At 43.4% G+C, this 24,952-nt stretch overlaps 1 protein-coding gene across 10 annotated transcripts in view; it reads left to right on the top strand.

Moving 5' to 3' along the window:
* ARL15 (ADP ribosylation factor like GTPase 15) overlaps positions 1-24,952 on the top strand; it is a 334,164-nt gene that overhangs the window by 22,043 nt on the left and 287,169 nt on the right. For 3 of the 10 annotated variants that reach the window (XM_043547417.1, XM_037902793.2, XM_043547422.1), the window contains exon 2: positions 20,057-20,119. The exons of the other annotated variants lie outside the window; for them this stretch is intronic. In XM_043547417.1, the coding sequence (XP_043403352.1) occupies positions 20,057-20,119 (63 nt within the window). The remainder of the gene's footprint in view (positions 1-20,056; positions 20,120-24,952) is intronic. 10 annotated transcript variants of the gene reach the window in all.

The following is a 24,952-nucleotide window of genomic DNA, read 5'->3' as shown; positions in this document are numbered from 1 at the left end:
GTGGCCGGGGAGAGACTCTCCTCCTTCCCAGCCCCAGCTCAGGGGCTACCGCAGCAGGGGGGAGAGGGCACATCCATCGCATTAGAAAGGTAAGACTACTGATATTAAAATTATGAGTTGTGTGCTTTTATTTGTAGAACAAAAAAAGTTCATTAAGTTTTTTTTTTTATATATAGCGCTTTTATCCAAAGCGCTTTACAATAGTTAGCTAATGGTACAAACAACATTTGGAAAAATCATTAAGTGGTCTGCTGAGACCCTCAGCAATTTTCAAGTGGTCTGTGGGGAAAAAAAAAAAAGTTGAGAACCACTGGCTTATACTGTCAAAGCATTATTATACATTTTCACATTTAATAAAGTGCTTGCCCTTCTGAGTTTTGGATTTTTAAATTTAAGAATAATGCAGAGGAACTTAACATAGAAAACATGATTTAAATTCTGATGGTGTGTGGGTGGGGTTTTTTTTTTTGTATACAACAGTTGCTGAGATTTCTGGTAAACTATAGTTAACTAAAGTTTTGTATAAATTGACTTTCCTTTAATCCACACCACCATTTAAAAAAAAATAATGAAAATGGTAAATGTGTGTATCTATATATTTATATATAAATATGTACCTTAGTCCACAGCACCCAAATACTTACTTACTTTCTAAGCATGAAATGAATTAAACCTCTCAATTTCCCAGTGAAGGTAAGAAAGACAAGTTAACCTTATCTGTGCTACAGGATTCCCCCTCCCTCCCCGCCCCCCTTGAAAATCTTCCCTCCATTGCTACCACCAGTGCAGCTGGACTGGTAGCAATGGTGTGTGGGAGTATAGATGAGGTACCATTGGCTTGTCCATAAACTGGCTTATGGACAAGCTTAAGTTACACAAAGATTAAAACACCAGTAGTTCCTTGGAGCCTTGTCTACACTAGGGTTCTGTGTTACTGCTTTTGCTGTTGATTCTTTTCAGAAAGAAGCTTAGTGTGTGCGTAGCCTAATGGAATGGAAAGTGGCAGCAGTTAAATTGTGGCCAAGAATGTTTGGCCACAATCTCTGACAGAAAGTGAAGAGTACTGTGTCCACAAACAGTAATTTAGGTAGGTAGAATTATTCTTGAATTGGAATCTTACCAGGATTCCAAGGCTAAGATCCTCAGGGTTTGTTTATTTTACAGAATTGTTTAGCACTGTGTTAGCTAGCTGACGTAGTACTGAATACTGCACTGGCCCATCACTTGTGACCAGCATTTTGTCAGCTAACTTGACCCTTAGAAAATATGTTGAACATCGTAAAAGTCTGTAATGTAGATACATCCTTTAGAGCTTTCCCCTCTATCTGCTGAATCAACAGCATCACTATTTCTGTTCCACAGAAATATGGGTAAGTCTTCTTTTCAAATACCGATTTGACCTGACCCTGCTTAGCTTATAAGATCTGACAGGATTACCGAAAACAGTTTTAACAGCTGCAAGGTATAACCAGTCACCCGTTGCCTCTATAGAAAAATTATACTAATATCTGTCCAAATTAAAATAATTAGAGCAAATGTCCAAGCACACACTATACAAATATGTAGAGTCAGGTGAAAGCACACCTGTAAGCAGCTTCTGCCTTATGATTAGTGCAAATGCTACCCACAACTATTGGTTAAACTGCTTAGTTTAACACAAGATAGAATAGGCTATAAATAAGAGGCAGTGCATCAGTAAGTTAAATAAGCTGCCTTTGCAGTAGCAGTGCTGCTTGTGTCCCAAGTGCTCTCCTGTTAAACAGCATAGCTTTTAATTTCACTTTATTTTGTGTTTTTTTTTTTTAAAAAAAAAAGAATAGCTACTATCATATTCAGTGTGCAGTCCAGACCAGTGAGGTGTTGTCATTGCCTGACCTACAACCTTGGGTGCCTCACAGTGTTTTGCAGATGTAGGTCCCAACCAGGACTGATCACAAAGAGCCTAACAGCATGCAGTGCAGGTCACACCCTGAGTGTCCGGGTACAGCAGCAGCTCTGACCCCAGCAGCCTGTCGGCAACACTCCAGTCACATTCTGGCTTCCACCAGCCTGGGTTATCACTTGCAGGGTGACCCCAACACGCACTCAGTTTTCTCAGAACGTGTGTTCTACGCTGTCCAGCCCCCTCTCCTGGACAGTGCAGATATTAAAGGTCCACTGCCCTGGTAAGGAGTCAATATTCAGCAGTTTGCTACTTTAGCTGGAGTTACCAAGCAGTTCAGTGGTGTGTTGTTTTTTTTTTTAATAAATTGGGCAGAGTTTCTCCTGACTCCCTGTATTTGGGGTGGGTGGGTGGGTGTATGCACTAGGTGGGGACACTTCTTTTGCTGCACCGATACTCTGAGCTGCAGTGCATGAGCGGCCATCTGTTTCTGGTGTGTCCTCTCAGCTTCTAGCTCAGCTTCATGTGTTTTTGGTGGGCTTTCTGCTTGACCCATTCACTGGCTGTGCATCTTTGGTAGGCTCTCTCATCCGCTTCCTCAGTTTCTTTGGTCTTCCATGTCTGTGTTCTGCCATCAGTCCCTTGTGCTCCTGTTCTTCCCAGGCTCTCAGGTGCCTTAATCAGACCAGTTCCATTGCAGTGGTATCTGGGGCGGGAAGGTGCTTGGATGCCAGGTCAAAATGTATGAGCAAAGCTCTCAGTTCCTGATCTGGGGTTGTCCTTTTAAAGGCTATTCCCTTATCTTTGCATAGCTGTTCAAGGTCTTTTGTATCAATTGTTTCAGAGTAGCAGCCGTGTTAGTCTGTATCCACAAAAAGAAAAGGAGTACTTGTGGCACCTTAGAGACTAACCAATTTATTTGAGCATAAGCTTTTGTGAGCTACAGTTCACTTCATTGGATGCATGCAATCGAAAATACAGTGGGGAGATTTATATACACAGAGAACATGAAAAAATGGGTGTTACCATACACACTGTAACAAGAGTGATTAGGTAAGGTGAACTATTACCAGCAGGAAGGGTGGGGGGGAACCTTGTGTAGCGATAATCAAGGTGGGCCATTTCCAGCAGTTGACAAGAGCGTGTGAGGAACAGTGTGTATGTATGTGTGTGTGTGTGTGGGGGGGGGGGGAATAGTTTTTACTTTGTATAATGACCCATCCACTCCCAGTCTTTATTCAAGCCTAAGTTAATTATATCCAGTTTGCAAATTAATTCCAGTTCAGCAGTCTCTCATTGGAGTCTGTTTTTGAAGTTTTTTTTTGTTGAAGAATTGCCACTTTTAGGTCTGTAATCGAGTGACCAAAGAGATTGAAGTGTTCTCCGACTGGTTTTTGAATATTATAATTCTTGACATCTGATTTGTGTCCATTTATTCTTTTACGTAGAGACTGTCCAGTTTGGCCAATGTACATGGCAGAGGGGCATTGCTGGCACATGATGGCATATATCACATTGGTAGATGTGCAGGTGAACGAGCCTCTGATAGTGTGGCTGATGTGATTAGGCCCTATGATGGTGTCCCCTGAATAGATATGTGGACGCAGTTGGCAATGGGCTTTGTTGCAAGGAGAGGTTCCTGGGTTAGTGATTTTGTTGTGTGGTTGCTGGTGAGTATTTGCTTCAGGTTGGGGGGGCTGTCTGTAAGCAAGGACTGGCCTGTCTCCCAAGATTTGTGAGAGTGATGGGTCGTCCTTCAGAATAGGTTGTAGATCCTTGATGATGCGTTGGAGAGGTTTTAGTTGGGGACTGAAGGTGATGGCTAGTGGCGTTCTGTTATTATCTTTGTTGGGCCTGTCCTGTAGTAGGTGACTTCTGGGTATGCTTCTGGCTCTGTCAATCTGTTTCTTCACTTCAGCAGGTGGGTATTGTAGTTGTAAGAACGCTTGATAGAGCTCTTGTAGGTGTTTGTCTGAGGGGTTGGAGCAAATGCGGTTGTATCGTGGAGCTTGGCTGTAGACAATGGATCGTGTGGTGTGGTCTGGATGAAAGCTGGAGGCAAGTAGGTAAGCATAGCGGTCAGTAGGTTTCCGGGTTAGGGTGGTGGTTATGTGACCATTGCTTATTAGACCCGTAGTGTCCAGGAAGTGGATCTCTTGTGTGGACTGATGGTGGGATGGAAATTGTTGAAATCATGGTGGAATTCCTCAAGGGCTTCTTTTCCATGGGTCCAGATGATGAAGATATCATCAATGTAGCGCGATTGTGACAGTCTTAGGTTCCAAAAGGTAATGGTAGCTGCTATATATGTAAGAGTCGTGTGTCCTTTAGGGCTAACCTCAACTAAGCAGCTTGGGGATCCCTTAGAAATATTGAATTCCAAGCAGCATAGTGATACAGTCCCTTCTTGTCAGGCATTTTTATTCCCTTCCCCCAGAGTTCAGGCTGATGGGATGAGTTCACATGCAGGTCTTCTCTTCTTGGGTGTGGTGGAGAGCAATAAACACAGTCTTTGTCCTTTGTTTCACAATGCCTCATTTGGTTTCAGTGGGCCTTTGAGGGAGCAGAACCAATACTTTACACTAAGTGATGCTTCTTTCCTGTTACACAATTACAGAGGTTTACAATGTAAACACTCAATATAACTTTATACCATGGGCTGTGACTGTTAGAAGTGAGATCAATGCAATACAAGCATTTCATAAAGTCTAAACACTGAACACATACTTAACTTGTCAGTTTTAACCTTGCTAACACACAGGTGAGCCTGAGTGGTTTCCGGCTATGCATTTTAGTATTCAGTGAGGTTTCGGGGCCTTGGCATGAGGTACCTTGTAATTTATGGAAGTGCAAAATGAAATAAAGCTTTTTCTGGCCACAGAGACCACTAGGGAGGAACACAGGAAAGAATATGATAGGAGAGGCTCTGAAAAGGTCCAGAGCAGCAGGGGAAGATGCAGGGTAGGGAAAGGACATCTATGTTACGTATTGTTCATTCAGTGGAGAAGAGCTATAGGAAACTGTGTGTGTGGGTGTGTCGAGATTGGCTCATATTATGAGCACTTGGTATATGGTGCTTCTCATCAGTGGATTTCGAAGGTGAGCAACCAGTATTTCTGTTGGGCGGATGGAGAAATTGAGACGCTGAGGTTGTCTGGCCAAAGTCAGATTCATTAAGTGTCAGAGCTGGGAACGTTCACCTGAGGTTCCATGCGAGGGAGAATTGACCAGCTTTCCATCTGGTTATAAAGTGTAGTGCATGCATATTTTTTTAAAAATATATCCGATTTGGAATATCCTCATGCTCTTGAAGAAAAAAAAATATATTGTGCTGTTGCCCATAGTGTAATAGTTTTACCTTGTAATTGTTGCATACTGGGATATTTATGCTGAGGTATAGTTCTGACGTGACATTATTTATGAATTCATAGCCGTGCAGCCTTTCAGGCATTCTTTCACAAAGTGGAATGGCCTTTAAAGCGTGTAACTTTCACAGGAGACTTCTGCAGGATTCCACAGAAAATTGTGGTAGAATTTGCTGAACCACTTGGCCCTGCAGTTGTGTACGGTACAATCTTGCAAGCAAACATACCAGGAGTGTGAGCCCTCTAAACAACTGCCTGTACCATCCAAGATGTCTCTACAGCTGGAATGGTCCTACCATTTGCCCTCCTTATCTACAGATGAGCAGTTTATGCTCAAATAAATTAGTTGGTCTCTAAGGTGCCACTAGTACTCCTTTTTGCGAATACAGACTAACATGGCTGCTGCTCTGAAACCAGTTTAATCTGGGTTTCTCTACTGTACTATGAGTTGTGGTTATGGTTAGAGCAGAGAAAAGGAGGGACAATAAATAGAGAATACTTTTCACTTGTGGAGTGATGAGTTTTAGTTTTTGTTGAGTCTTGGGTAGAGGGGGAGGAGGAGGGAATGTAGACTTTTGATCCTGCAGTGTATTGTTATGGGGGAGGGAGGGCTGAGTGGCAAAAAGATTTAGGTGCATACAACCTCCTATGCCTATAGAGACTGAGCTTCATGGTGGTTGGATGGGGAATCATTGGTCAGAGTGCAGGCTTGGAAAGATTAGGAGGGTATCAATTGAGGGAGAGTCATTAAGGTGGGAATTATGAGGGGAGTGATGTGGGAGGAGGGTTTATATAGGACTCTTGGCCTAGATAGCCTTTGCTGCATACTCTGGAATTCTTTACTCATGTAGCCATCTGCAGGAGCTACTCCCTTAAAATCCAAAAGGATTAGACTGTATTGCCTTGAGCTTCATCCTGTGGTTTTAGTCATCCCTTCTCTTGAGTGTTGTCTCTGGGTGGCTTCTCACCAGTTTGCTGGCAGGACTTTCCTTCTACAGCCTGCTTGCTCCTGTGACAGGTGCCCCACTCTCCTGCTTCTTAGCTCTTTTATACTCAGTCTCTGTGAGTTTGCCAATCACCGCTGGCTGATAGTTGCTGCGTTGTCTCCTTGGTTGCCGGGCCAGCATGGGGGTCTATACACCCCATGACAATAACCAATGACCTCTTGCAGAAATCTCAACCTGCATTATGGTGTTTGGGATGCTTAAATTATTTCTCCTACCAGAACCCCAATAAATGAAGACAGATGCCCTCTCAACCCAGCTTCCTACTTCAGCTGTGATTTTGGAGCAGTTTTTTCCATAGATTACAAGACTTCTGGAATGTATGTTATGGACATCTCCCAAATTCTGCAGCATCTGGCTAGAGTGCTTGTACCATCACAACATTTCTTCTGCTCCACATTTAATGTCTAAAAATAAACTGGTTTAAAAAAAACAATAATGGGGGACTTAACTTGTGTCTGAAGAAGGAAAAAAATCTGATATGCACTGTGCCCTCCATGATATGACCGTCTTGATAGTGAGATATTCCCCTTCTCTAAATCACCTCCAGGCTGATCAGATCTTTGGTTCAGAGCCAGGGCTTAGAACTGCCCTTTAGGAAGGATATCAGAGTTATCTGCCTCCAAACCTTTCACAGAATTTAAAGATGTCTAACAAAACTTTTCTACATTGGAATTTTTTTCTTCTCCAAAACTGTAACATTAAAATTACTTTGGGTTTCTAACCGCTATAGGGAATCACCTTCCTGCTCTGAAATCAGACTGCAAAGGTAAATGGAGGGCAAGAAATGTCCTCATTGTTCATCCCCCTGCTAGGTAGGCTCCCGGGGCAAGGGTGAAGCCTATCAACTGGTAAAGCAAATTCACAGGTATGACCAAATCTCCCTCCTCAAGAAGTTTTGGAAGCTGATTGGTTTTCCTTGTCTTTTTAACCGTTAACGCTGCATCCTAGAATTGTAAACACATCGATCCCTTTTATAAGTCCCTTGGGCAATTTTTGTTTGTTACACATTGGGATTGGAGAGATTGCTGTGAAATTGTATTTAATGTTAGTAGATGTTTTTCTAAAATCAAAAACACTAGTTACTTGTAACTTTCAGTAGAATTATCCACTGAACCTGAACTAGCATGTTGAGTTATATGGTAACTAACCTATTGTATTTTCAAAACCTAAGCTTATTCTAGTCTATCTACCTGTGGTATGTGTGGTGACTAATGCAAACTTGGTGCTTTCAGCTCTTTTTGTTTACTTTATGATTAACAGTTTTACCTGTCTTTGTTTATAATCCTGTAGTGATAATCTTCTAAATTGGTATGGCTGGTGACTTAAAAAAATTACTTCATCCACATCACCCATACTAAGGCATTTGTCTAATATTTGGATGAAATGGAAGTGATACATTTACCCATAGAAATGAAAGAGAGCCTGCAACACTCATGTGAAACAAATGGAAATAACAAGTGATCATCATATAAGCTTTTGGAAAGGTTCAGGAGCCACATTGCAACATAAATATGGAGAGGCTCCTATGAGAATTTTTTTCTGTTTCTCATTGGAAAATACAAAGTCACAGTATAACAAAGCTCTTGTATTATATCCTGTGTACTCCTCCCTTTCCCATGTCATGTCCTTGACCCAAGCAGCAAAACAAAGGCACAAAAAAAGCAGCAGGAAAAAAAATTTGTATTTGTTGCCCTTTGGAAATGGAGAAATTTCCATTCATAATTGGCTTCAACATTGTTGGGGTAGGCTGATGAAAACAACTCTACCTTCCCTTCCTGTCTCCAGCTTCCAATGCCACCCATTCCTATTCATCGTGCTCACAGCACTGTGTCCCAGGCTGGCCTGTGGGTTTGGGGGAACGTTAGCTGCATGGTTCTATTACACACCCCAAACCAAATGGATTCAGTCATTTATGTGGGATATTTTTCTCCCCCCCCCTCCTCCCCCGCAGTCTGCTGCAGCAGAAGTGGAACATAATAGTGTTGAGAGAGACAATTGTCCAAATAAATTGAATATTGGGAACTCTAGGCTCTCCGCTGTTGGAGGATTTTGTGCACATTCTTGTGAAAATGTTTTTAAGGCGCGATATATTCAGCATTCATAAATGACTTAATCATTACCTGTCCTCCTTCCTGCTTCCTGTTAGATGGGAGAGAATTCTCATCTCTTCTCAGATGGGGGGAAAAGACTAAGGCAGAAAGGTTAGATATTATGAACAAGGCCAGGAACTGTGACAGTCAGGATTAGAATGCAGAAGTCCCTGTTTGCTGTATAGATGTACCCTTGGAGAATTCTCTGGGCTGTGGTTGTAGCTCATGTAGACATACCTGAGAGAGCTTTAATCTAGCTAGCTTGGGTACTGGTGAGTGAAGGCACAGGTTTCAGCGTGAGTAATTATCCAGGGTTTGGATGGGCTTGTACAGCCCATGCCGCCACTGCTTCGGTGCCTAACTCAGGTTACATCTACACAAGCTGCAGGCAGACCTTGTGGTTGCAGTGTAGACATACCCCAAGTGCCGCATTTGTTATATCACACTGCCTCTGAACTATTGAGCCACTTCAGAGGTCATGGCTGGTTGCTCCTGAGACCTCATGCACACAGAGTAGGCAGCAATGTGTGACATCAGCTTTGGTTTGCATGGCTGTGGGAAGCAGTGCTATAAACTGATGAGAAGCACTTTGTTTAAAAAAAAACAACAAAACAACCTGCTAGCTGAGAGCTCTGAAGTGTACTGGATTTTGGGGGACTTCCTATAGTTTGGCCAAATCAGGCCACATGGTAGTTTCTCTTGGTAGTGTAGTGTTCCGCATTCTAGTACCCTATAGGAGAGGGGAAAGTTCATTAAGGTGAGCCAGGAAACAGTAAATTCAAATTTCACCTCTACTGACAACTGTTTGCCTTTTGTGACTGTTCTTGTTGAGCAAGGTCTCATGCTTCCTACCCTAAAAGCCATCCAGTGTAATTCACGTTTTTACTAAGTTTACTCCAGACAGGGCTGGGAAGAGAAGCCAAGTCTCTAATATAAGAGCCCCAAATCTGAGACACACTGACTTTCATTATGTATGTACCAAACCTGTATGTATGTTTATCCTGTTCATAAACACCAGACCGCACTCTTCTCCCAGAATCCAAGATTACGCTGGATTCCTCATCCCCAACATTCTAACTTTTTGCTAGAAAACAGAATATAGTCTATTGGCAAAAGGCATGTTCCCTCTCTGGGGGCTAGTCCACAGAGAGGATAAGTTATTCCTTCAGCTCAAGCAAGTGCACATGCAACTGCATAACTACTCTAATTTGCATGCACATTTACACTCTTGCACAAATTGGGAATTTGCATGTGCAAATTATAGATGTTGATCTGTACATGCAATTGCATCTACAGTTCATTACAGTAATTCAGATACAACTGTAAACTCAATTCCAGTACTAACTTTTGGAAAATCAGGCTCATAATGCTATACTCTTATTTTTGCTTGGACTGTGTTTGGCTTGATCAGAGGCCAAATAATATTTTCTGCAATACGATTATAGAGTGTAGTTAACTTTGGGAATAGTCCAACTCACCATTTTCAAAAGACTTCCTGCATTTGTTCAATGATAGATATTTGACTCACTTGTGCAGAGGTCGCAAATGTGAATAGTAGAGCAAGCTAATTAAATAAAATGCAAAAATGTCATCCATTTGAGTATTTTAATGGTAGCTAAAGCTGGCTAGCTAAGGGTTGCTAATATCAAGGAAGATGGGACTTTGAAGAGAATCAGAGTAAAGCAGCATTGCGAAATATGGTTTGGGTCCTTTGTAACTCTTCCCTAATATACATCTGTATAATCTTGGTATGTTTAGAGTTCCCATCACCCTAATATCTAAACATTTATATAGATGTTACAGGTAGTTTTAAAACAGTGTATTTGACGAGTTCTCTGTTTATAGTTCCTTAACACTAGGCTTCAGGAGTGTTCATTACAATGCTCTGGGACTCCTCAGGATCTTGTTCCTCTCTAAAGAAAGCTGTAAATGCTCTTTACTGAGACGATGTACTGGAGCTATCTTTGGAATGGCAGTTCAGTTATCCTTTCAAATTAATAATCCTTTTATATCGGTCTCTACTGCAATACTAAAATGTGGCTTATATTTCATACAAGCTTTAATCCTCTTTGTATTCAGTAGCGTTCAAAAGACCTCTCAAAACTGACATTTTTATTTTACTGGTAAGAACTTGTACACAAAAATCTCACTTTTGAATTTTAATGGTTTTATCATGCTAATTGTGATGTTGTGAAAGGGAGTAAACATCAACTATAGTGCTTGAGATACAGTAACTCAACACAAATGACAATAGTATTGGACAGCCAGGAAAAGACATTATAAATAACTGTTTAAAGGCTAATAACCAGGGATTTAGTATAATATCTCAAATACCATACTGCAGTAGACTCTAAGCAAAATATGTGGCTAACGAGTGAAAAATGTGGCCCTGTGTCTTACAAAATTGAGGGTAAGAAATTCATAGTTACCAGACTACCTGCTACACCAGGGGTGGGCAAACTTTTTGGTCCAAGAGCCACATTTCGGTATGGAAATTGTATGGTGGGCCATGAATGCTCACAGAATTGGGGGTTTGGGTGTGGGAGGGGATGAGGGATCCGGCTATGGGTGTGGGCTCTGGGGTAGGGCCAGAAATGAGGAGTTCAGGGTGTGGGAGGGGGCTCCGGGCTGGGGCAGGGGGTTGGGATGCAGGGGGTGGTACAGGTTCTGGGGTGGGGCTGGGGATGAGGGGTTGGGGGTGTTGGAGGGTGCTCCGGGCTGGGACTGAGGGGTTCGGAGGGCGGGAGGGGGATCAGGGCTGGTGCAGGGGGTTGGGGCGCAGGAGGTGAGCAGGGGTGCAGGCTCTGGGTGGCACTTACCTCAAGCAGCTCCCGGAAGCAGCAGCATGTCCCCTCTCTGGCTCCTACGCGGAGGCGTGGCCGGGCGGCTCCACCCACGCGCTGCCCTGCCCTGTCCGCCCACGCGCTGCCCCTGCAGCTCCCATTGGCCACAGTTCCCAGCCAGTGGGAGCTGCAGAGGCAGTGTGCAGAACCCACTGGCTGCCCCTACATGTAGGAGCCGGAGGGGGGATGCGCTGCTGCTTCCAGGAGCTGCGTGGAGCCACAACATGCGCGGAGCGGGGCAAGCCCTGGACCCTGCTCTCCGGCAGGAGCTCAAGGGCCAGGTTAAAATGTCTGAAGGGCCGGATGTGGCCCCCGGGACATAGTTTGCCCACATCTGCGCTACACTAGCCGTTTTTGGGGCCTCACCAAGTGCACACCCATAGGTGTCAGGCCTCCCTCAAGTGTTTACCTGTCCTCAGGTGGAATTCTATACTATGCTCTCTCTCACACCAGGGCATGGAGTACAGGGCCCAGATACCAGACGTGACTAATTCAGCAAGCCCAAATGGGTTTGGACCCTGCAAAAGTTTCCCTTTGGGAGCCTGTAACAGCAGTTGATTAAAGTGACTCAAACAGTTTCCTCACAGCAAAGTATTATTTATTCATTCCTCAAAGGTACAAAACATTTAGAACAAAGTGGAAAAATAGTAAAAGGCCTATGGACCTACTTACATCTTTGTAAGTTCCTCTTAGTCCAGCTCACTCCTTCTCTGGCAGGCAGAAGCAGCCCAACCTACTCATAGCTTTTGTCTCTGAGAGTCCTGGTCTACATCTAAAACTTAGGTATAACTAGTTGCATTGCTCAGGGCTGTTTGATGGAAGAATTCTTCTCTTGAGCTAGCTCCTGCCTGTTGATTGCTCCTGGGGGAATTCTGCGCCACTGCACGTGCACAGAATTCATGTTCCCCACAGAAAAATGACTTTCTGATGGGGAAGCAAAGGGAAACCGCAAAAGTGGTCATGTGCAGTTCCCCAGCAGTGTGGGCGTGTTGTTTTGGGCATCTGGAGCACCCAGGGAAGAGTTAAATCACTGTGTGTGTGGTGGTGGGGGGGCAGAGCTGGAGATGCCAGTGGTTCCTACCCTGTGCCAGGCTCAGCAGGGCTGGGGAGGATGGGACTTTCTGCAGGAATCTTTGCACCCATGTCCTTCCTGCCCTCATTGCTCCTCCACCATGTGGGGGTGGGGAAGAGGGGTCACTGTATGGGGAGATGCTCCCCCATCTGCCCAACCCCTGTGCATCTGGACCCACCTCATATCCATATTGCCCCACCAAGACTCACCCACCTGCACCCAGAACCCTCCCACTGAACCCCCTGAACCCAAACCCACACCCCAACAAGCCTCATGCTCTGCATCTGGAGCCCCCCGCCCTATCAAGCCCCACCTTCCTGCATCTGGACCCTACCCCTGCATCCAGACTACCCCACATCACTTAAACCCCCACCCGAGCAAGCCCTATCCCATCTGCACCTGGACCACCCTGACTACCCCTCTGCACCTAGACCCCATTGAGCCCCACCTAGCCAACACCTGGACTTGCACCCCATCTAGGCAGCACCCAGACCCCCACCCTGCTGAGTCCTCCACACCCAGACCTCCCCTTTTGAGCCGCAACCACCTTCACCTGAACTCCCATTGCCTCTGCACCCAGAATCCCCTACCAATGAGCCCCTGTTCATCCAGATCTCTCCTCCCTCCCCCCCCCCAACCAAGCTGCCTGCACCCAGATTGCCCCACGTGAACTCTATCACCCCACACCTAGATCTCCACACTTGGATCCTGCTGGGCTGAGCCAGGCTGTCTACATCTAGTGTGCTTGGCATGGATGGGCAGGCCTGGCCCTTGCGGTGTGTGCAGCCTCACTGCTGAGTCCATGTTGCGGGGTGAGGGCTGCAGGGTGATCTCCCACCTCTGTGCAGTCAGTGGCCTGTGCTCCCCACTGCCATGCTGGAGCCGCCAAATTTATTTATTGACACAATTTGCAGAATTTTAAAATACTGTGTACAAAATTTTTTAATTTTTGGTGCAGAATTCCCTCAGGAGTAGTCGATGCAGGGAGTATTTGCACTACAGCGCCGTAGTAATGTAGACATACCAGGAGCGTCTTCCCAGCTTTTCAGCATCTCTTAACTCACCCCAAGCCCTGTCCTTTTCTTCTTTTTTTTTTTTTTTTTTTTTTGGGGGGGGGGTGGTGGTGGTTTTGGATTCCCCTTTGATCTTGGGTTTTAGCCTTGGGAAGAGTAAACTGTTCTTGTAGCCAGCCATTATCATCTTAACTCTTTTGAAGCTGTGTACCTGAGGCGGACTTATCTGTGTCATTATTTGTCCTTACCTGCTTGGTTAATTAATGATCCCTTGTTAGCCTCCTTTGTTTTTTATTACTGTTACTTATATCATAGTTTCTAAGGCCAGCAGGCACCACTCTGATCATCTAGTCTGACCACCCCATAGTATGGGCCGAATTACTTCCCTGAAATAATTCCTGTTTGAATTAGAGCAGATCTTTTTAGAAGAACGTCCAGTCTTGAATTAAAAATTGCCTGTGACTGGTAAATTGTTCTATTGATCGATTATGATTTTAACTTTGTCTAGCTTTTCCATTATCCAAGTGCCTAGGAGCCCCAGTCCTGGACCAAGACCCAGTGTGTGGGCTGGGCACTGTGCAAATACAGAACAGAAAGATCCTCCCTGCACCAAATGCACTGCACTGAACAGCTAATCAGAGACAATAGTTAACTTTTTGGCAGTGAATGAGGTGATAGGTGAGGTAGGGATAGGTCGGTAAGGGCCTTGAAAGTTAAGATGTATACCCCATGTAATTGGTTTGATATGAGAGAACAGAGGAAACCCGTGGAGAGAGGCAAAGAAGAGGGGTATTACAATTAAAGCACTAGGCAAGGGAAATGCATCAGGCAGCAATACAAAATTGACCAGGGAAACTAAGTCTCCCATAATATTCATTTAATCCCCACCCCTACATTTTTCCAGTTTATCACATCAGTCTTGAGGTTAAAGCACCTGTTTAGAGCCAAGAATTCTGGAATCTGTCTCCTGTGGCATCACAACTTACTGTGCAGGGTGGATTTGATTTAAATCAAATTGATTTTAAATCACTGGTCAGGAAGACTCGATTTAATCATGGATTTCTACATAAAAGTGCATTCTTGTTGGTTATAACCTTAATACATGTTCTTCACAACTCAGATAGATGTAGGTTTCATTTTTAGAAGGTACACACTATACATTTTTAAAGTGATTAATTCTGAAAACTTTTCAGATTAGTTTTACAGCTATATCAGAAAATGAATTATTTGTCTGGTTATTTCATTTACCAGAGGTAATTGAAGCAGATAGTTCACCTCCCAATGACTTCATAAATCTCTCCAATTCAACAGGTGGTTAATCATTAATATTCGGAGGATTTTCTTGCCAGGCTGTATTAGGAGGAGACTATCACCAGACAGACACTTTAATTGTTTTATTTAACTAAAACATCATCATTATGTATTCTGGATTTTTTTCTTCAACAGCAAACCTATATTTTAACAAAACAAGCATATGAATTTTTGAATTTAGTTAAGCATTTAAGTTTTTTAAATCAGGTTTGTTTTTGTTAAAATTGTTAACTAAAATAGTTAAATGAAATATTAAAAAAAACAAAAACAACTAAGTAGACTGTCAGCCAGGTCAACGTGAGAGACTTAAAATATTGGCTTCTGCAGCTAACTCAGTCATCTTCACCTTCATTTTCCTGTTTGTTCATAATCTGAAAAAGAAAAACAAGCTTTCCTGCTTTTTCAGGTCCCAAATGAATTCTAAATTTGGAATGACTTAGTCCAAAGGAAGAAAATATTCTTTCTACTCTGGCAGAAGACACTACTGCTGTTAAAAGTGAGATTATCACTTCAACAGTCTCTGAATCCAAGTGCTTAAGTGACTTTCACCAGTTCACTGGTGTGACTTTCTTTAAAACATCATAAACATATATTTCTTGAATGGTTCTTATTCCCAAACTGGGTCTCTTGTATAGCCTGCTGCCATTATAGGTTTTCCCTTCTGGTGAGAGAATGGTATGGTAGATCTCAATTCGATAAAGGCTACACTCAGAAAGACCTCAAGACTTCTGGAATATGTTGCTCAAACAGTTTCACTTTTGTTTCTACTGCCAGTCCCTCCCTTCTCACCTTTATCTCCAGACTTATTCTCCTAGTCTAGATCTATTCCGCCCCCAACAATCTTCTATTCATTGAACTTTTTGAAACTTTGCACTTTTAGAGGGAGGTAAGGGATTGACTCCGTGTACACAAATTTGCAGAGGGTCAATAGGGTTGAGGTCTGTTATTTCTCACCTCTATAATTTATTTATTTAAAACCATTTTTGCTGTTAACAAGCATGTTATCTCTGGAGACACAAATCCACAGTTCTCAAACTGTAAAACTAAGCAAATCTCTGATGGTGTCTTCTAGATTGAGCACTGAATCCCATTGGGTAGATAAAAAGATTAACCTAAATAATCTATACAGAAGCCCCTGAAACCCCATAAGATTGGGTCCCTAATCCATGAACTATTGGAACTCATTTACAAAACTTTTCTTAACCATTACGTGAATATATTCTCATACTATAGAATTAGAATTTATAATCCCTATTCCATGATGAGATACATTATAGCTCAAAGATATGTTAATTAAAACTATCTTTATATAGTGTTTTCCTCAAAAAGCATTTTATCAAAAAAATCAGATTTAAATAAGAAAACATTTTAATTTTTTTTAAAAAAATCATTGATTTTTATCCACCCTGTTACTGTGTGACTTTGGTGTGATACTGCACCCCATATTCTTCATAGAATTATTATGATATGAATATGGCATAACTAAGATGTTTTATGCAAGATGGGTCATGTGAGGTATCACTGGAAAGGTTATGGATCTACTGAATGTGTTTATCCACTTTGTATGCATGTATCATTTTGTGTATCAGAGGTTAGGAATATTGACTGCAACAATTACAACTGTGTATATTTGGGGGAATGCCCAACATACAGTAGGCAATCTGCCTCAGTGGGCCATTAGGAAGAACAATAAGACTTGGAAGATACTAATCTCCCACCTTCCTGAGAAGCTCCCAGGGTTGCTGCTTTGACACTACAGGGTCAGGTGATCAGGTCACATGGTACTAGACCCATGTTGAGCTTTCAGTATTTTTTCCATTGAGAGGGTAGAGGAGCAGCCTGGGGGAAAAAAAAGATTCCTGCCTTATGTAAATTCTATTTAAGGCTGGGAGGTAAGTCAGTCAGGACTCTTCTCCATTACCTCCCCTTCCAAAAAGGAAGATGGCTAAAAACACCTGAAGGGAAAGGCAGGGGCTGAGTCCAGGCTGAGATAGGGGTTCAGTCTGTAAAAGAGAAATAACTGGAACTCTAAGCTATGGAAACTCTGCAACCTGCTTAAAACAACATGTAGGGTGAGAAATTACATTTTGTAACCTGTTTCTTGATTGTATTAAGCTTAGTTTGCATGCTTTGTTTGCTCAGTAATCTGCTTTGTTCTGTTTTGCTATCCCTTATCCCTTAACATTTACCTTTTGTAGTTAATAGTAAACTTATTTCTTGTTGTTGTGCATCTCTCTCCCCATTGAGGGGAGAGGGCGAATTTTTATGAGCTTGCGCTGACCGGGCTGTTAAAAGTCTGGTTTGCAGTGCAGCGGGGATAAGGCAGGCCTTCTGCCTGCCCTAACTCCGCGTAGCTCCTGGAAGCAGCTGGTGTGGCCCCTAGGCACAGGGCGGCCAGGGAGGCTCCGCGTGCTGCCCCAAGTGTTGGCTCTGCAGCTCTCATTGGCTGCAGTTCCAGGCCAGTGGGAGCTGCGAGGGCAGCGCATGGCGCCCCTGGCAGTCTCTGTGCTTGGGGGCCACTGGGACATGCCAGCTGCTTCCGGGAGCTCTCTGATGTAAGCACTGCCCAGAGCCTGCACTTCTTCCCACACACCAACCCCCCGCCCCAGCCCCGAGCCCCCTCTCGCATCCAAACCCCCTTCCAGAGCCTGCACCCGCTCCTGCACTCCGAACCCTTCATCCCTGGCCCCACCCCAGAGCCAGATCCCTCACCCCCCTGCACCCCTTTCCTAGCCCAGAGCCCCCTCCTGCACCCCCAGCTGGAGCCCTCACTGCTTCCCACATCCCACCCCCTTGCCCTAGTCCAGAGCTCCCTCCCACACTCCGAATTCCTTGGCCCCAGCCCAGAGCCTGCACCCCCAGCTGGAGCGCTTACCCCCTCCCGCACCTGAACACCCTGCCCTAGCTTTTGGGAAAATGAACGAGTGAGGGTGGGGGAGAGCAAGTGACGGAGAGAGGGGGAATGGAGTGAGCGGGGGGTTGGGGCCTCAGAAGGGGCGGGGCCTCGGGATGGGGCATGGCAGGGGTGTGATAAGGATGTTCAGTTTTCTGTGATCAGAAAGATTTCTGCAATCAGAAACCCTACTTAATCTCTGTGTATCTCAATTTTCATTTTAACACTTGCCTAATTTACTACTTTCATTTCTCAGCTCCCCTTCACCCTGAGAATGAAAACCGTCTTCTGTCATTCCCACCTTTCTCTGACCTTCTTATGCTGTCTTTCAAAACTCAAACTATAACCCACTCAAACTATAAATGCTGTTCCCCATCCATTATATTAAAGGTGACCAGTAGGGGTAAAACATGAGTGTCTGCCCATTTTTTGCTTCTGTTGTCTCTTTACAAAGAGGTAGTAGTTTTGTGGGCTTGTTAGTGGGTCAGTTTCTCATTTGAAGAGAAGATGGTAATGCAGAGTGCAGATAATCCCTAGACTAGCTTATGTACGGTATGCCCATAAATCCTGTTTAAGATAAATGGAGAAGGAGAAAAAAGGAACAATACTACAGACTGGTAATTCTATTTGCAGAAACCCTGACTGGAGCATGATTGTGGCCAATAAAATAGCTCCTTTACTTTGCCCTTGGTTTCTGACCTGCCTACAGCACAATGTCTGTTCCTGCTTGCCCCCTTGTCTTGGAAAATCCTTCAGGCCCACGCTGCATAGCATGTCTGCTGGCGACGATCGTTCTCAACACTGAGCATCAACTAGTTAATACAAGCCTGAGTTAACTCTCCTTTTGTCAGGCTGCTTATTGATTTCCCTTTAATTTAATGTGAACTCTGTTAGTGTTCCAGTGGTGTTTTTCCTCCTTCGTTCAATAGTTCACGTATTCATTATTTTATTCTATTTGGTTTCTATACACACATCTTGTTCTATCACACTTAAATATCATTTGTCTTCCTTCCCTCTCTGTTGTGATCCTGCTTCATCCTTCCCATTCCCTGTTAGATTAGACTCTTTTAGACTTTGCTATGTACGTTCACAAGGCAGAATGAAAGTGAGCACGTGTGATAAAGTATCGCTATTCTTTCGGACATTTTTCAGCACTGACTAGAATATATTTCTTAAAGTGCTGCTTTGCACCCTGTTCACACCCTCCACACTTAATGTGGGTTAAGGGGGGGAAAAAAGCATTTGAAACTTTATTTTCTCCAGTATTTTGGGAAAGGGAAAACTGTCTTTGCAAATGGAATCTGCAGCTGAAGCTTTTAGTGGGAAGTAGGTAGTGCGCTAGAACTTTTTTCTCTTTCTCCAGATTCCATGAATAACTTAAAAAAAATAAATAAAAATCTACTCAAATTGTGGGGGCCTTTTGTGGCATACAAAGTGTAGCTCAGCCTGGGTGTAAAATGCTGGGTGTTCCTTGACTTGGCTTTGTACTGTAGTGCTAAACTTACATCACTTTGACAGACAGCAATTTTATGCAAATATAGCAGTGTCACAATTAAAGACTTCAGCGCGGTATATAAATCTCCTTTTAAAAAACTTTTAAAGACCAGTTGATTAGTAAACATTATTTAATGTGTGCCTCTGTGTTTTGGAGTTGTAAATTACTTAGGATTTAACTGAGCGTCCCATATTAATTCTTAAGGCACTGAGGCCTGAGGTGTTCTACCATAAGGGCCAGCTAGTTTCCTTGGTGAGTGGGCAGCTTGTTGTGGTGCTGTGCCCAGCCACAGGGACTATCTGCCTGCTAGAAGGAAGGCACTTAACAGTGTTGCCATGCCCTGGTGGGGGGGACACATTTTTGGGTGCCATAATGATGATGTGGTGGGAGTGGGGAAACAAAAAATGTGATTTGGGTTTGCTGGGAGGGGAATAGTAGGAGAGCAACAAAGAGAAAGAGGAGATGCTAAAGAGGAGCATAGAGGACAGGTAGAGTGAAGAAATGGAGAGGGAGGGGGCAACAGGGATGTGGAGCAAACAGGCAATCGGCAGAAGTGAGAATGCTCAGAGTAAAAAGCGTAAAAGCTGGGGAGTCCTGGCGGCTTCATTCCTGCTTCAATTGCTTGTCTCTGCTGCTGCCAGATGAAATTCTGGCTAGTTTCTCCCAATATTTTCTTTTCTCCCCAAGCTCACATGGCTGGGCGGAGCGGTGCGTAGGTGATGCCATCGGAACAGGGGTTTCCATGAATAGTTCTGGGTCCTCGGATGCTGGAGGTGTGGCAGAAGGCTGAATCTTGGTTCTGTTGATTCCAAAATGCATTTGACTGTAGTACCTCTCCTGACTCTATTTGGGATGAGCCATTTCTAAAGAGAGGAGAAGTGACACTTCAGTGCATACCGATTAGGATGATGTAGATGCTGTAGTAATATTGTAGTGGCAAAAATACCAACTGCTACTTTGCTGTTCAGAATAATGTGATGTCACAGAAGGGAGCTTTAAATTCACATGCCCTTAAGGGGGGGATGGGAGAGTCTGTGTTTTGTGCTTAAAAATTTAAACTGTAATTGATGGAATTCACTCTGCAGGGCCAGTGGAATCTTAAGGCTTGGGGACATAGGACGCTGACCAGGAGAGCTACAATAAAACAGGTTGAGATTTTAAATGTTTTTCCTTTAGTGTAGACATGTAATGGAAATGTGAATGAATTAAATATACAAACTTTTCTCCTCTATTAATTATCTAGGCAACACTTCAGACCTCAATCATAGTATAGCAAATCAACTTCAGGTGAAGATGACAGAACTGATGGCTGACATAAACTTTAAGGCTTGTTACGAAAACCTTTTTTCAGTGTTTTTTGTTTTAAGATTCAACACTATCACGTTTCTCATTAGATGGGTAAATGGAAGTTCTGAATCACTGTGCTATTCTTGGCTTAATCATAAGTGTTGTCTCCCCCCCCCCTCCAGGTGAAAGTAGGTTACGTATGAAACTTCACTGGAAAATGGTGTTATGATGCTTAGAGACAAAGATGCTGGTGGGATTGAGGTGTGGACATATATGGGAACCAAAATGGCTGTTGAAAATTTTCTAACTGCTTTGAATTTGCATACTAACGTTCATCCATGGATCTCTTAGCACATTACCGACCCAAATGTTAATGATAAAGGCCTGATCCAAAGCCCACTTACTTGAGTAGGTCTCTTCATTGACTTCTTTTGATCAGGCTTAATCCCCAAAGATCCCTGTGAGGTGGGGGAAGTATTTTATCCTTTGCAGATGAGACGACTGAGGTGCAGAATTCTGAGCCATTTGCCCAAGATCCCACAGCAAGTCCTAGGCAGAGCTGGGAAGAGAACCTAGAAATCCTGAATCCTGGTGTCTCATGCTTTAACCCCTACAGCACACATTCTCAGCTTGTTGGTTTCTCAATTCCCATTGCTCATACACAATTTTTATATTTGTAACGCTCTGTACCTCGGAGCCACCCCTGTGTTCATCCTTATGATTGTGTGGTATCCAATGCAAAGTTTTTCATGTTGGGTGTCTTCGGAAGGATCATATTGCGCTGAACACTGTTATAGTAATGTTCTAGGTTGTAATTTCATGTATATAGTTATGAGGCTGAAAATGTGTCCTCGTAGCTTAAAACAAGCCCAGGCAGAAACTCTCCAGGAGCAGAGGCCCAGGCAAAATTCTCCAAGAGCAGAGGGCAGTTCGCTCTTCATCAGGGCACGTATGGGACAAACCCAGCCCAGTCTCACAGGGACAAAGGTTCTTCAAGTGCTGTCCTTGTGGGTAGCTCCACTCCATGTGACAGTGGGGGACCCAGGGGAACACATCTTGAAGAACCTGTTACTGCAATGTGAGTAACTTTCTAATTTGTTGGACTCTCTAGTGAGTCACCCCCCAGGTCACCCCCAGGTCAGTTTGGGACTACGATGAGGTTATGCTCACCTGACTCTGAAGGAGGGGGGCAAAGCCAGCAGGGAAGAAAGAACGTGATAAAAGGGAGAGATGTTTGCCATGCTCTTCCTCCTTCTTCCACCTCCATCTACAGACACCACCACCAAGCAACTGAAGCGCTGATCAAAGAGGAGAGCCTGGCTGAAGGGCAGCCAGACAGCCTGTGGTGAGAAGCATCTAAGTTTGTAAGGGCACAGAAAGTGTTAAGATCAGCTTAGAATGTGATTTGCTTTTTCCATTTGACCAAATCTGACTTGTTGTGCTTTGACTTGTAATCACTTTAAAATCTATCTTTTGTAGTTAGTTAGTTTGTTCTACCTGAAACAGTGCATTTGGTTTGGAAGCAGGTCAGAGACTTCCCTTGGAATAATAAGCCTGGTACATATCAATTTCTTTGTTAAATTGATGAACTCGTATAAGCTTGCTGAGGGCATAACCGGACACTGCAAGAGGGAGGGTCCTAGGGTTGTGTCTGGGACTAGAGAGATTGGCTAGTGTCATTGGGTTGCACAATCCAAGCAGCGGCTGGCCAAAAGTGCTCACTCATGTAGCTGGGAGTAGCTTACATGCCAGAGGCTGTGCATGAGCAGCCCAGGAGTGGGGGTTCTCACAGAAGAGCAGGATAAGGCTGGCTCCCAGAGTCGAGGATTGGAGTGACCTAGCAGATCACTGGTCCGGATAATACCAGGGGAACGTCACAATATTGAATTGTGTTTTAACTTTAAAACTAAAGAAAATATGTAGAGGGATCATAGGTTGCTTGTCAATATTACATTGTGGGGGGTGAGAGAAAAGATGTGTTGGTTGTACAAGTTAGTGATCACATGTATTAACCACATTGGTGTAATGTACTTGGCTGCAGGGCACAGCAAATTTGTATTTCTCCTTAATATCACTGAGGGACAGCAATCACCAAGAATTAGGGAATCATAGGACTGGAAGGGACCTTGAGAAGTCATCTAGTCCAGTTCCCTGCACTCATGGCAGGACTAAGTATTATCTAGACCATTCCTGACAGGTGTTTGTCTAACCTGCTCTTAAAAATCTCCAATGATGGAGATTTCACCACCTCCATAGGCAATTTATTCCAGTGCTTATACACCCTGACAGGAAGTTTTTCCCAATGTCCAACCTAAATCTCCCTTGCTGCAATTTAAGCCCATTGCTTCTTGTCCTATCTTGAGATTAATGAGTAATTTTTTATCCTCCTCCTTGTAACAACCTTTTATGTACTTGAAAACTGTTTTCATGTCCCTCTGTCTTCCCTTTTCCAGACTAAACAAACCCAATTTTTTTCAGTCTTCCCTCATAGGTCATGTTTTCTAGACCTTTAATCATTTTTGTTGCTCTTCTCTGGACTTTCTCCAATTCGTCCACATCTTTCCTGAAATGTGGCGCCCAGAACTGGACACACTACTCCAGCTGAGGCCTAATCAGCGCGGAGTAGAGTGGAAGAATTACTTCTCGTGTCTTGCTTACAATACTCCTGCTAATACATCCCAGAATGATGTTCACTTTTTTTTTTTTTTTTTTTTGCAACAGTGTGACACTGTTGACTCATATTTAGTTTGTGGTCCACTATGACCCGCAGATCCCTTTCCTCAGTACTCCTTCCTAGGCAGTCATTTCCCATTTTGTATGTGTGCAGCTGATTGTTCCTTCCTAAATGGAGTACTTTGCATTGTCCTTATTGAATTTCATCCTATTTACTTCAGACCATTTCTCCAGTTTGTCCATATCACTTTGAATTTTAATCTTATCCTCAAAGCACTTATGAACTTGTATTTGTAGCTCTGAATTGATCTCTTGAAACCAGAATCAGGATTCCTTTAAAGAGGGAGCTTTGTGTTGGGGAAATAGAATTCCCTGGTCAAGAGAGTCCTTCTGACTCTTGCTTTTTGTATTGCTGTATAGAAACCAAATAGAACTTGATGTTGCAAAACAGATAACTGATGGGTACTTACAAATAAAAACCTTCTTACCTCGTCTTGAGTGAAAGCATAAAGCACTGCTGTGTATTCACTGTTATGAGAAGAAAAGGAGTACTTGTGGCACCTTAGAGACTAACCAATTTATTTGAGCATGAGCTTTCGTGAGCTACAGCTCACTTCATCGGATGCATACTGTGGAAACTGCAGAAGACATTATATACACACAGAGACCATGAAACAATACCTCCTCCCACCCCACTCTCCTGCTGGTAATAGCTTATCTACAGTGATCATCAAGTTGGGCCATTTCCAGCACAAATCCAGGTTTTCTCACCCTCTGCCCCCCCCCCCCCCCCCCACACACACAAACTCACTCTCCTGCTGGTAATAGCCCATCCAAAGTGACCACTCTCTTCACAATGTGTATGATAATCAAGGTGGGCTCATGCTCAAATAATGTGTGGGGGGGCGGAGGGTGAGAGAACCTGGATTTGTGCTGGAAATGGCCCAACTTGATGATCACTGTAAATAAGCTAAAAGAAAGGAAGACTTGTGGCACCTTAGAGACTAACCAATTTATTTGAGCATGAGCTTTCGTGAGCTACAGCTCACTTCATTGGATGCACAGTATGCATCCGATGAAGTGAGCTGTAGCTCACGAAAGCTCATGCTCAAATAAATTGGTTAGTCTCTAAGGTGCCACAAGTCTTCCTTTCTTTTTGCGAATACAGACTAACACGGCTGTTACTCTGAAACCTGGTATGAGAAGGGTTCTGTTAATGGTGAGGTGAAATTCTCCATGAAGTATGTTGCCAGGAATATTGGGGTGTATTGAAAGTTGTGGAATGGTTCTCTAAATATTCTGTGGTGGTGGTGGGGTGTGTGTGTGTGTGGTATTTTTTTTTTTTTTAAAGGACCAAATTCCAGTCATTACTTATATTTCATTCAGACAATTCCCACTGACTTCGGTAACTTCCTTTTTAATTAAAATGTGGTGTAAGGATACTTACAGACTGGTTTCATGTAAATTAATTTTGGCAATTCAGTGGGATTTTTGCTTGCTCTTGGCTGACTGATGTGGCCCTAAATCTTGTTAGAATTTGAATGTGTAGCATTAGAAAGCTTTTAAACTTTAAAAACATTCCTTTCTGTGGGAGTCCCCCATTGCCCTCGGGGTCTCTCCTTGTGTCAGAAGAGGGTCAGATACTGGCCCCCTTCAAGGAACATTTATCTCCAATGCTAGAATTGTCTAAATAAGGCTGAGTCTTTATTTCTAAATCCTGCCGGTCCAGTGTGCTGGTAACAGAGTTAATAGATTTTTGTTGTTTATGAACTGCACTTGCAATTGGATTTAGGATAGCCTGATTCAGTGTGTATGTGCAACATGCATTTGCAGTCTCTGAGCAGAAGCTCCAAACTGACTTACACTGTGGATTTAATGTTTGTCAAGTTTTTTGTTTTGTATGAAAAACAATTTAATGTTGACTGTCTTTTTACAATTAAATTTGATTAGAAGTTTAAGGGAAGGAAGAAAGAGGACTAGGAACTTCATGGTGCAAGAACACAACATCTTTCAGGGTAGTG

The sequence above is a fragment of the Chelonia mydas genome, chromosome 5 (assembly GCF_015237465.2).
Source record: "Chelonia mydas isolate rCheMyd1 chromosome 5, rCheMyd1.pri.v2, whole genome shotgun sequence".
Taxonomy (NCBI): domain Eukaryota; kingdom Metazoa; phylum Chordata; order Testudines; family Cheloniidae; genus Chelonia; species Chelonia mydas.
This window is presented reverse-complemented; position numbering and strand designations above follow the sequence as displayed.